General features: G+C 44.4%; 1 protein-coding gene across 5 annotated transcripts in view; it reads left to right on the top strand.

Moving 5' to 3' along the window:
* The window catches only part of FGD5 (FYVE, RhoGEF and PH domain containing 5), a 157,308-nt gene that overhangs the window by 94,466 nt on the left and 49,529 nt on the right, over positions 1-13,313 (top strand). For all 5 annotated transcript variants that reach the window (XM_048490925.1, XM_048490926.1, XM_048490927.1 and 2 more), the window contains exons 6-7: positions 7,700-7,851; positions 10,469-10,625. In XM_048490925.1, coding sequence (XP_048346882.1) covers positions 7,700-7,851; positions 10,469-10,625 — 309 coding nt within the window. The remainder of the gene's footprint in view (positions 1-7,699; positions 7,852-10,468; positions 10,626-13,313) is intronic.

Here is a 13,313-nt window from a genome sequence, read left to right as displayed (position 1 = left end):
TATGGGAACCATTTGCAAGGGATCTACTTTGTGACTCCAAAATAGCTGTTGTTTGGATGCCGTAGCCCCTATGTAGGCAGTCCTTGGCATCAGAACCAGATTGTACTGCAGACTATAGCCAAAGCATGTGTTAGCCTCTGGCTGTACAGTAGGAAATCTTGGGACTGGCTAGACAAGCAGAAGGCCCATGGGGCATCCAAATATTTGATTATCCCACCTTCATTCTGAATTGGAAAAGTGAAACAGCAGCAGGTATATCAAACTTGGTTTCTGTTCATATGCGTTTTGCCCTTGTTCCAGATTTAATGATGAGCCCAGCAGTGGAAATTGAGCTCATATCCCATTCACATTTTAGCTGGAAGTGGAAAACAGCTTTCAAAACAAGAAAAATAGCTGAGCTGAAACCAATTACTTCATTTCTAAACTGCTTACCCTTTAATACTTATTTCATGTTTGTGTAAAAGCATTTTCCATTTTTGACGATTTTCGGTCATTGTTGCAAACCGATTCACATTGTTTTGATACATCTTTTCTTGACTCCGTTTTGCTGCTGCTGCTACGTTCCCTCCCAGCCCTGAGCATCATTTTCTAATATACTGCCATTTAATCCCATTGATCCTATAGTACACAATTTTGTCCATGTTGTCACAGTGCTTCACGATGATATCATGAATGCTCATAAAATCTGTGAGTCGATCAGCCAAACACTGTGAATATGAAGAATATGAGGGTAAAGAAGAAAGAAAACAGTGCTGAGAGGCAGCAGGTACTATGGAAACAGAAGAGAAACATATAGCACTGGAACAATTATAATGTTTGGCAGGGTATTTTTGTGAGCCATTTGTTCAGCTGAATGAGCTGCTTTCAAAATGAGCATCACAATCAGAAAATGTTTGGCACAACAGTAACTAGAACCAGGCTTTTAGATTAGCCCTTGAACACCAAAATTCAGCCCAGATAGAAAATGATACTTTCCCTGGAAGTACTTAGAGAAGGCGTGTAAGCACCCCCCTATGCTTCATCACCAAAGGTACTCCTTCATCAATATTAAATGGTATCTCAGATTGGCTTGGCAAGTCTCATGGGATTTAGACAGACTGGACCTATCTCAGAGCAAAGTTACTCATTATGTGTAGTTGTGTAATTATTTTTTCAGGTTTTCTTTTTACATAAGCCAACTGTACCCACAGGAGCTGCAACTTGAAGCAAGCAACTAGCATAAAAGGAGAGGGGTATCTAACTTTTCCCCCTTTTGTTGTTTTCCTGCCAAAAATTACTCCCCCAAAACTGTTTTTACTCCTTTTGGATAAAATGTACTGATACCCATAAAATATCCAGTTTTGTGATGCACACTATTGCTAACAGTAGTTAGCAGTAGAAGGAAGTTCAGCAAAAACCTGAGCAGAATCACCTGCTGGGGTAGAGTTATAGCAGTGGAGTAGTTATCCTGACCAAACATCATTTTGCTTTGTAGAGAAAGTAAACATGGTTTCTGGGAGCATCTGTAACATTTGGAGCAGTATTGTTGATTTTTCAGCATGTCAGACCCAATTTATAGAGCTGCCTAAATGTATGAAGTATGGCATCCTTGGAAGAGATGTATGACTACAGCACTTTCTTTTTAGATCCCTCTTCCTTTTGCAGCATGTTTTTCCATACCACAGACAGTCGCTGGGAAATTGCACATAGTTGGGGGGAGGGAGCAGAGAGTGTGCTGTTTTTCCTGTTAATGCAGCTAAATCTCATGTTTCACAGTATTGTTAAAACAGCTGCACTTCCCTCCACTGTCACTCCACCTATTAACATTTTAAATAGCTTGCTTCTTGTACTGTAGTCTCTCCAAACATGAATTCCCCGTAGATAGTATTCAAACAGTCTGGATAGGGAATGTCCTGCCTCAGGCTGAAAAGCTTGATGACAACAACAAGCTGTTTAACTTGATGAAATGATGACTTATACTAGGGTTTAACTCAGTGAGTAAAACCATGCGTATAGTGTCATGCGCAAGCCGTCACTCTTATTGTACTCCTGGAGCCATGTCAAAGCACTGAGCCAGTCTTCAAAGTATTGTTGAAGGCTTTCATGGCCAGAATCAACTGGCTGTTGTGGGTTTCTCAGGCTGTGTGGCTGTAGTCTCGTAGTTTTAGCTCCTAACATCTTGCCTACATCTATGACTGGTGTCTTCAGAGCCCAAAAGCTACAACAGTTGGTGTTCAAGCATACTTGTCATCCAGTACCCAAGCCAGTTTCTCATTTCCTCTCTGGGGACCCATTGTGGTTTCCTTGCAATTTCACATGTGGTTTTCATATCCGAAGAGCTGTGTCATGCCCAAACAAGACTAGTATGATAGAACGATCTCAAATTGGCTTGATGTGTCACTGAGAGATGTGATTCCTAAGCCAGAAACCAACCCCAGAGCCAATGTAACAGAGCCATGTTATCCTTACAGCTTCTACTCGCTGCCCTTTCCAATAGTTCACAGTGAGAGAAAGCCACATATTCTAGAGTCTTGTAAACCAGGATATAGTTGCAGATCAGATGAGTCAACAGTCTTGCCAAAGTCAACCACATCTGTGGCTGGGCAGTGCCTGGATGGGAGACTTCCTCCTGTGAATGCTAGTTTCAGAGGGTAGCCATGTTGGTCTGCAGGAGAAAGACTAGATTCGAGTCCAGGAACATCTTAGAGATCAACAAAAAAAAATCAGTATGAGCTTTTGAGAGTCAAAGCCCCCATTGAGAAAGGGAGCTTTGACTCTCAAAAGCTTATTCCCCAGAAATTGAGTTGGTATGCAAGGCATTACTGGACTCAAATCTAGTTGCTCCTCCTGCCAAAGACATCCGGAGTTCTGTGAAGGAAGAAAGGTGGGGAATAAATGTAATTAACCAATGTAATTAACCAACGGCGAGACCTGCCTTTCCTCCCTTAGGAGAAGAATTTGATATTAGGTTATTGGGCGCCACCTACGTGTACACCTATGTGTATATTTGTGCTTGTACTAAATGCTACTGTTTAGTTTAGTCTCGCTGCTTTTATAAGTTTTAGTCGATTATACTGGTTTTATGACTGTATTTATTATATGCTGTACATCGCCCAGAGCCCTCCGGGGACGGGGCGGTATAGAAGCCTAAAGCATAAATAAAATAAAAATAAATAAGTAAAAGCTTGAAAAAAGGGCTTGTCATGAGAATGAGGTAAACCTAGATATCCTTTAGTCGGCTGTAATTACCCTCATCTCCACTTTTCTAATGTCTCTTGTCAGGCATTATTCCTGGCCCTGTGATATTCCAAGTCACTTTGTCTTTAGCATGATTTAATAGAGAGTCTTCTTCCAATACAAAAAGCTAAGAAGGGTCATATTGGGACAATCTTTTTTCATGAAAGCAGGAAGCTTTGCAACTTGCACATCTGCTGCCGCTGCCATCAGCAAGGAACCACTGGGAGCTTTCAAATCCCCCCACCCTCCCACCCCCACTTGAACAGGGTATTTCTTTTGAGCTGGCTTTTCAATTAATGGCTCCCACTCTTCCTCTCTGAGCCACTCGCTCATTCTTCCTTTTCTTGTGCAATTAAATCCCCAGACACTTCCAGGGTTTACTTCCAAAGAAGGAAGGATTGGGAAAGCACGGGATGTTTTTGTAAGTGATTCCATATGGATCTCCAATGTGAGCAGAAACCTTGACTGTACTTCCAGGCTTCCCCCCAGTGTGCACTTATTTTCATAGGCAAATGTAACATTCAGTTATTTTTCCCATAAAGATTAGATTGGCAGAATACGAGAAAGTTGCCTGCAAGAGCCAGACTAAGGAACACCCAGCTGCCTGGCTCAGACTCCTCCCCAAGCCTATTGACTTTAGGGGAATAAAGAAAATTTATGTTTGTGAATAGTTCTTCAGGGCACTTGGCCAGATAGAACAGAAGGTAAATCCTACAACACTATGATAAAAGCAAAGACTTGTGAGACAATGTGGTACACCAGAGGAATCGCATACAATACCATTAATCTCAACTAATGGTGCCTCTAGCACTGTTTACCTCATGAAAAAATAACAGCAAAAGGTCCAGTGATGCTATCAAAGCTTTCCTTTAATTCGACAGTGATATTTTTAACTTGTTCCATTAATTATATTTTGGTCGATTCCCCACCGGAAAAATGAATGTAGATACTAACTGGTTTGGGAAAAAACGGGACATTTTGAGCATGGTTTCAGCGTCCCCACTGCATCTTCTGCCCCACAAACTTTCCTTGTTCCCAGAAATGCAGCAGCAATGAAGGATTCCCCCCTGAGGTGGATTGAACACGCGATCCGCTCAGGGGCTACCCTGATTGGCTGCTGCGTTGTGTTGGGGTGGGAATTTTTTTATTTTTAACCTTGCAGATCCACATCTGTGCAAGCATGCACAGAACAACTCTACATAGAGATGAAGAAACGGGCGATTAAAACAAAGCCCTGTTTCCGTGCACCTCCATGTAGTCGGATCCACATGGATACGACGTGTAGCACTGCTTTGTATTGCTTTCTACTCAGTCAATCAGTCAAAACTGACCCCATGTTGCTTCGTATCCACGTGGATCTCTGGTCCGTGAAATTAAAAAAGGCTGCATTCTCATTGGATGGGAGGCTCCACGTCACTACCAGCGGTGGGAAAAACAAATCCGAATTCACCCCCACAACTTCCCCACCGCTCCAGATTGCCCACGCGTTTTTTGAAAAGGTCTACTTTCTTCCAGGTTCTAAAATAATATGTGCGGGGGGCGGGGGGGAGCGCCAGAAACGGGATAAAAACGAGTTCGGCGCTGGTGCAGTGGGGAGTTCTGCTGGAAACCTGGATATTTTGTGTGATGAGCATGCATCTAATCCTCAGTGGGGAATCGACCTTTGAAATACCTTATTTGTGGATCAAAAGGAAAAAGGCAGGGGGAGTGAGGGAAAGTATTGGTGTTTGGTTTTTTTACAATCATTATGACAACATTTTTTTTTCAATGGGACTCAAAGCAACTTACAACATTGTTCTCTCTTCTTTGATTTTCTTGTGAGGCAGGATAGTCTGAAAGAGAGAAAGATTGGCCCAAAGTCACCTAGATGCTTCCATGGAAGTATCTCTCAGATTCTAGTCTTACACTCTAACCCCTGCACAATGCTGGCACCATAAAGAAAGTAGTAGGTTCTGATTGTCATATACGCATGGTTGATGTTAGGTGTTGATGCTAGGTTGATGAGAGCTGTGACCTTGCATTGTGTGAGAGAAACAGAGAAACTGGTATCTTTAACTTCTCATTTGATTGGTAGCTTCATACAAGAAAGAATGAGGCGTGTTTTATATCTAAAGAAAAGAGTAACACTTATGTATCTGAAGAAGATGATTTGATTTATTTGGGAAACGTTCTGCTAACAGCCATATTTTATTTGTGTGTATGCATGTATTCCCTTTTGTGCTTCTATACTTTTTTGTAGGTCATCTTGATATCAGGGGTTAGCATTTTCATGCACACATCTAACAATTAGGCCTGACCCACCTCTGTAGCTGTTTCTCACTGCTAGGTCTGTGAGCCATTGCCTTCCCAGAAATAGAGAATGGACAGTGTGCTGATGGCAGGTGCTCGCTAGGGCATGGCCAGACAAACCAGAGTCCAGACAGGCAGCAAGCAAGGCAAAGTTCCAGACAGGCTGGGGTCAGGGCAGAGGGCAGGCAAAAGCATAGTCCAAAACAGTCCAGGGTCAGGGTAGGCAGCAAGCAAAGGCGTAGTCAAGGCAGCCCAGAGTCAAGGCACAGACAAGAGATCAGGCCGGCTGAATGAGAGCCGGAGGTCAGAAGAAGACCAGACACATGGAGCTTAAATAGAGTACACTCATTGCAGCCAGGCAGAGTTAAGCCCAAGACAAGGTTTATATAAGAGATTCTGGGTAATGAGGCTAGCATCCTTCAAGGACTCAGCCCTCCTCAGATGCAGAGGTCTCCATTTCACAGAGTCTTCTGCCATATCTAGAAGTGAGCACTTCTTTTACTCTGCAGCCCTAGCCTGTGCCTTGTCTCCTTCGTGCAGCTTGGCTCTGGAGATTTCTTATGGCTCTCCTAGCTGCACAGCATCAGGTTCTGCCTTGGCTTGCAAGGAAGGGCTTGGAGGTGGCTCTACAGTCTGCATTTTCTTGCAAGAAGCCAGTTCTGGCTCCACTGTGTCTTCAGGCTCTACATCAGAGGCCTCAGTGTCCAAGGACTGACTCATGACAGACAAGCCCTACGGTTCTTTTATTCTGCCTGATTTCTTTCTTACCTGCTGGCTCTTTGGCATGTGTATGTATAGAGGGAGGAGCCACTGTCACATAATACCTCATCTTGAGACCAGTTTTGACCTGGGATTTAACAGCATCAGAGCTGGAACCAGTGGTGGGATCCAAAAATTTTAGTAACAGGTTCCCATGGTGGTGGGATTCAAACTGTGGCGTAACGCCAACGGGGCTGGGCAGGGCACGACGAGGGCGTGGGCGGGCATTCCGGGGGCAGGGCATTCCTGGGCGGGGCTGTGGCAAGGACGCAGCCACTGCACTGGTCCTTGGGTGGGAAACGAATGCACGCAGGTGCAGGCTGCCACGCACGCCGGTGCACCTCCTGCTAGACTGCTTCAAGTTCTGCGCGCTACTGCTGAGAGGAGGGGCGTAACTGAGGCAAAAATCATGTGGCAAAATCACCAATTAGTAACTCCCTCTTGGCACACACAAATAATTAGTAACCTACTCTCGGGAACCTGTGAGAACCTGCTGGATCCCACCTCTGGCTGGAACATAGAGAGTAGGGATGTGTACCTTTTTAGGTGGTATTTTTTGAATCAGACATTTTCTAAAAAGCTAAACCACCAACCAGATTTTTTTTGCTTTTTCAAATGTTCAGAGTTTTTAAAAAGTTGAACCCAAAAAAATTCCAAGCCTCTGCTGCCTCCTCTGCCCTGTCTGAAGCCCAAGTGGACTTTGGAGGTGGCGGGGGAGAGCTGAATGCAGGGATTGCATGAATTGACCCTGGCATTCAGCTCTGCTGCCTCTCTTGCTTCCCCCAAAGCCCAAGTTTTAAGGATGAATTTATTTAACAAAGAAGAGAAAGAAACTTTCCAAGGCCAGGAAGTAGCACTGGAGGAAGGTGCGGGGCGGGGGGGGGGGGGGTGAGCGAAGTGAATGGAGTCTGTAATAAACTTGTTTTGTAAAGCAGTGAGAACAAGAATGAAATAAAGGAAGGACTGGAGTTAAATATCAGGAACAAAATGATAGATAGTCTAATTACAAAGTCTAGGGGTTCAGAGTTGACACAAAACTAAGAAATACTCCTATAGAGAATTTAGACGGTAAATGTGATAAGAAAAGAGAGATAACTTTACTTATTAATTTAGAAAATGTATATGCTAGTTTTTCAGAGATGCACTCAGAGCAAGATGGCTTACTACTTAAACAAAGCCATTGAAACACTGTCATAGAAACTAAGCATAAGCCATTAAAACAAGCCATTAAAAACAATCCAGGACATAAAAGCGTCAGAAAGCAGCAGACAGCGATGATTTTCAGTAGCAAATGGTTATTACATCAGTCAATATTATCACGGTACGGACAATAAATTTTGCAACGAAGAACAGATTTGGTGAAACAATGGAAGGGAAAAGAGGGCAGGATTTGGCAAAAAGCTTACAAAAGATATTATGGATCGTGTGTTCACAGGGTTTCTACGAAGCAGTCTTAAGAGTGCTGGCACATAAGGGTGACAATGACCTTGGAGAAGAAAAGCTGCAGGAAGGGTTGAGAGAACTCCCAGAGATCTACAAGCTGCATCAAGAAATGCTTGGAGAAATGGAAGAAAAAGTCATCAACTGGTAAGAGTACAGTTGCCAACTCTGGGTTGGGAAATTCCTGGAGATTTTGGGGTGGAGCCTGGGGAGGGCTGGGCTTGTGGAGAGGAGAAACCTCCGCGGAGTATAGTGATATATAGTCCACCCTCAAAAGCAGGGAAACAGACTTTTGTGGCCTGGAGATCAGTTGTAGTTTGGGAAGGCTGACAATCATAGATGAGTGACAGGTTGAGGCTTATATAATCCCTACATTTGGGGAAATCTCAGTTTACCTCTCTTTCAGTCATTCTCTTCTTCAAAGGGTGATGGTTGGTGTATGCCACTCCATGCTGCTTGGAGAAGGGTTTGGATAAAATATTCTAAAGCTAACTGTACTGTCAAACAAAATCCATTTAAAAGTAGAGAGAGATGCTGAACCAGGGGAAATAAAATATATCAGACTTTTCCTCATTAGCTGTTCATTGTGGCCTGCCAGTCTGAAATCTTTTTTTACTTCTGAGAAGCTGGTCAAAACCACCTTTATGAAGCTCCTGGTCTGTTGTGTTAGACCTGGTAAACCACACATTGTGCAGGCCTGCAGCAGAGCTACTCTCTGTGATCCAGGTCTTCTGGTGTACTATTGCTTGTTTATCATCTGTGAAAATCACACTCATGGGTAAGTGTGACTGGTTGCATTGTGAGATCGCTTTGATATAGGTGGTGAACTGAAGGCTCCTTGACCATCTTCAGGTCCTACATTGTATTATTTCAGCCAACTCTCCCAGACTGATGTTGAGAGATGCCAGGTAGCTTTGAAGCCTACCACTTAACCTTTAGATCTGGTCCTGTCTTGGCTGGTGAAAGCCAGTGGAGACATGGTACAATCTCTCCAGGGAGACATTATCAATCTGTCCCTGAGTTCAGGGGTCTTCACAGGGAGTTTAAAGGAGGCAGTGGTAATGCCACTTTTGAGGAAACCATCTTTAGATCCTACAGATCTATACAACTACCACCCAGTGTCTTTTCATTCTTGGGTAAGGTAGTTGAGAGAGCTGCTGCGGAGCAACTCTAGGCTTTTCTGGAGGACACATCAGCTCTGAATTAATTTCAATCTGGCTTCCAACTTGGCCATGAGACAGAGACCATGCTGATTGACCTCACGGACAATCTCTGGAGACAACTGGACTGAAGCAGATTGTCACTGCTGTTATTACTTGACTTGACAGCAGCATTCGATATAGTCAGCCATGATCTTTTGACCCACTGCCTCGCCAACGTGGGGATATGTGGAACAACTTTAAAGTGACTGGACTTGTTTTGCCAGGGTTGGGGGCCAATCAGGGAGAGTACCTCATTGTGCCACTGATTAGTTTGTTGGGTCCCACAAGGGGCAGTCCTCTCCCCAATGTTGTTTAACATCTACAAGTGTCCTCTTGCCAACTTGATCCAGAGTTTCAGGCTGGTGTGCCATCAGTACACTAATGACACCCAACTGTATCTGTTGATGGATGGTTGGCCAGATACCACCCCAGCTATATTGATCAACTGTCTGGAGTCTGTGGTGAAATGGTTAAAACAGGGCCAGCTGAATCCATTAAAGTCAGAGGTCCTGTGGCTGAATTGGGAAAGGGCAGGTGGAACTGCCAGCTCCCAGCTCTTGACAGGGTACAACTAATATCTATGCCCGCCATCAGGAGTCTATGAGTGACCTTGGATGTCTCCTTATCTATGGATGCACAGATCACAAATGATGAAACTTGGCATTTTACCACCTTTGCCAGGTGAAACAACTGGCCCCCTATCAATCCCAGCCAGACCTAGTCACAGTGATCAATGTCATGGTCACCTCCAGGTTAAACAAATGTAACTCACTGTACACACAGCTTCCCTCAAGACTGATCTGGAAACTCCAGCTGGTTCAAAATGCAGCTGCTCGAGACTCCTTGGGGATCACACATTCAGCCAGTGTTCCACCAGCTGCACTGGCTCCAGGTGGGGTACCGGGTCAGGTTCAAGGTACTGGTATTAACCTTAAAGCCCTAAATGGTCTGGAAGCTTCATACTTGTGAGACTTCCTCTCCCTATACATGCCCCCAAAGATGCTTGTGCTCAGCAAACAACAACTTACTATCTGGCTGTCCTGGTTTGACCAGTTCCTTTTTGGTGCTTGCACCAGCTGTCCTTGACCAGTTCCAGGGCCTTTTCTCCAAGCAGGCACACTTCATCCCATGCTCCTCCCTGCCGTCAGCTAGTAAACTGGCACAGTTGCTCTTCCAAGTATGATTAGGGCCTGTAAGACAGCTTATAGCTGAAAACAACAACAGTTTCCATCTTGCTGGTCTCCCTTTTCCCTTTCCTCCTCCCATCTTGATCATTGTATGGCTGATTAATATTAATATTTTAGCAGGGGGAAATGGTTTCTGTGTTTTATCCCTCATTTTAAGGGGCTCCAGGATGACCAGTATTTGGGTTTTATTGGATGTTTCAATTAAATTCTGTAAGTTGGCTTGAGCTCTTAGGGAAAGGTGGTCTAGAAATCAATCAATCAAACAAGCAAGCAAACAAACAAATACAGGTTGATAAACAGAAATATCTTTGAGTAGCACAGTAGGCCAGAGTGAGTTTTCTTGTTCCTCATGTGCTTGTTTTGATACTGTTTTAGGGAAGAACACCAGAAAGTGGCCGATGTTTTCCTAACTAGGGAGTCCAGATTTGGCTGCCACACAGCTTTCATTATGCAGTTTGATAGGAATTTGGCTTTGCTGGATGAAGCCCGCCTTAAGTCTTCCCAGCTGGGTGCTGTCATTCAGGAGTTTGAGGTAAGACTCATTTTTTTTCTTTCCTCACACTAATTTATGGTTGTGCTACCGTTCTGCCTTCTCTCTGAGGGAGCCCTGTCCTCCATTCTGTCAGAGCTCAGACAGGATATGGAGAGAAGTATCAATGGTGACTCAACTCAGGTATGGCTTTAGATGGGCAGTAAGTCTAGAGGAATACAAATACATAGTAGGTCTGTGTGCATTCATGCAAGTGAGCAAATGTGTGTAAGAATTAGTGCAATTTGTCCTTTTATGTATGCAACATTAGATGCTAAAACCATTATTAATAATAATAATGTCTAATCTTCTGTACTCACATGTAGCTGGTGGCTGTAGGGAAGGGGAAAAGTTGTAATTATAATCTGAGAATTTTTTGTGCTCCATTGTCTAATAATGTGGATGCCTGTATAATTTTCTATCACCTATGTTGCTCTATCATGGCTTTTGCTCTATACCCGTGGTGGCGAACCTTTGGCACTCCAGATGTTATGGACTACAATTCCCATCAGCCCCTGCCAGCATGGCCAATTGTAGGGGTTGATGGGAATTGTAGTCCATAACATCTGGAGTGCCAAAGGTTCGCCACCACTGCTCTATACCCACTATCTGGTGAAATTTCTGATGAAATTTCTTCTTTGTTCCTATCTCATACTCCACTATTTCCAACTTCCTGATGCAATTTCTGTTTTTTCATTCCTCTGCTTCCTGTTTTTTCCCTCTTTTTTTCCCATTCCAAGTATCATTGTTAATGATAGTGATAATTACTGCTACTTTTACAATGTGAAAAAACCTTTTCAGTCTTTGCTTGTTCTTTAATTAATCTTTCAGTGCGGGTAGGAGACTGAGGGTTAGTTTCATTTCCTATCTGAACTGGGATTTGAACCCAAGCCACAAGGCCAAGCATTCTGGTCCCAGGGCTTCATTAGGGCCACATTCATATGGGCAGTTATTTTCAATTTAAGAAATATACTGTGATGAACCTATGGAACAGGCAGAGGCAGAAAAGCCTAAGTGTAAAGTGACATCCCTCACAGAGCCTGAGAGTGTGAGTGACAGGTTGATAGTGGGTAGAGTTTTAGGAGGAGTGACTGCTTCAGACAAGATTTGAAGGAGTTCAACTCTGTTATCCAATGAGAGCAGACGTACTGTAGTGTCTGTGAAAAACCTGTGGTTTTGGCAGGAAGAGAGCAGAGGCGTAGCTCCAAGGAGACAGGGGTGCATGACACACCGGGGAGGTGCCCCTGTGGGGGTGTGGTGAGGGCGTTATGGGGGCGGGGCAGGGGCATTCCGGGGTGGATGGGGGCAGGGTGGGGCAGAGGATGCACCAGTGCACCGTGCGCTTTCCCCCCTTGCTACGCCTCTGGAAGAGAGTATTGGGAAAGAGACACCCTGCTGTAGCCGGGAAGGGAATTTACTTCTAGAGAGGAAAGAATTCCTAGCCTAGGTTCTTAGAGCAGAGCTAGTTCATCTTCTGGACAGAGTGGGTAAAACTGAGGGAACTGACTTAGGAAGAGTTTGTGTCAAAGAGGATCCATTCTCTTGTCAGAAGGGGAAATCACACTGTATGTGGGAGAAGGATTTCCCTTCCCTAATTCTTTAATAGGTTTTACTTCAAATGCTGTGAGATAATCTTAAGGTTTGAGAAGTCTGAAGGGAAAAGTGAGTGCTGAAATACTCCTTTCTGCATAATTTATAGGCACTATACACAAGAATCTGGGTGCTAGCTTGGATATAATCCATTAAACATCTTGAAAGTCTATCATATGTTAAACGCATTAAGAACTGCTTCTTTCCTTGACAATATTCCTTCCTCTTAAGATGTTAATAAAATTCTACTATTTATTTGTCAAACTTTGAAAAAGCCTGTTGTGTAAAATATCTATCTGAGGTAAATATCTATCTGAGATAAAATAGACAGAGAGTGAAGGGGGAGGAATCACCGCAGTTCTCTAAGTTGGTTCAGTTAAATTTTTATTTTAAAGTGAAACATTTTGGGACAGAGGGGATTTATGCCGGTGGAGGGGAGGGGGCCATTCGCACGTGAGCATGCGAGTGGCCCCTGCAGAGGCCAGCACAGAAGAGGCCCCCGCAGAGGCAGCACAGAAGAACCAGGGGTCGGAGGGCCTCAGCAGCCCTCCAGACCGATGCTGGAGGACGAGGTGAGTGGGGGGGATGGGAAAGTGGTGCCTTTGGCGCGGTGCGGTTCACTGATGGGAACGCACCGCTTTCCAAAAACCTCCCTTGGGAAGGGAGGTGGAAAGCGGCGCCTTCACGCCGCTCGGGGCCACACAGGACGGGGCCGCACAGCCTGTTTGAACGGCTGCCCAGGGACCGGTGTTTTTCCGTCCCTGGGCCACTGTTTTTGGCCCCATGCGGAAAGGGCCCTGGAGAAAACCCCCCAAAAGGTTGAACAAAATACATAGGAAAAGCTGACCAGCAGTGAAGAAAAGAAGATCTTAGGAGTATTAGGGAACATTCATTGCCCATGGAGATATCTCTGAGGCCCCTTCTGCACATGCAGAATAATGCACTTTCAATCCACTTTCAATTCACTTTGCAGCTGTGCGGAATAGCAAAATCCACTTGCAAACAATCGTGCAAGTGGATTGAAAGTGCATTATTCTGCAGGTGTGCAGGGGCCTGAACTTCAAATGTGACAGGAAATGGTCCATCCAGGTGCATTTAGTC

This window comes from Sphaerodactylus townsendi, linkage group LG03, assembly GCF_021028975.2.
Source record: "Sphaerodactylus townsendi isolate TG3544 linkage group LG03, MPM_Stown_v2.3, whole genome shotgun sequence".
In the NCBI taxonomy this organism is placed as follows: domain Eukaryota; kingdom Metazoa; phylum Chordata; class Lepidosauria; order Squamata; family Sphaerodactylidae; genus Sphaerodactylus; species Sphaerodactylus townsendi.
Note: the sequence above shows the minus strand (reverse complement) of the source record. Positions and strands in the feature narration are given on the sequence as shown.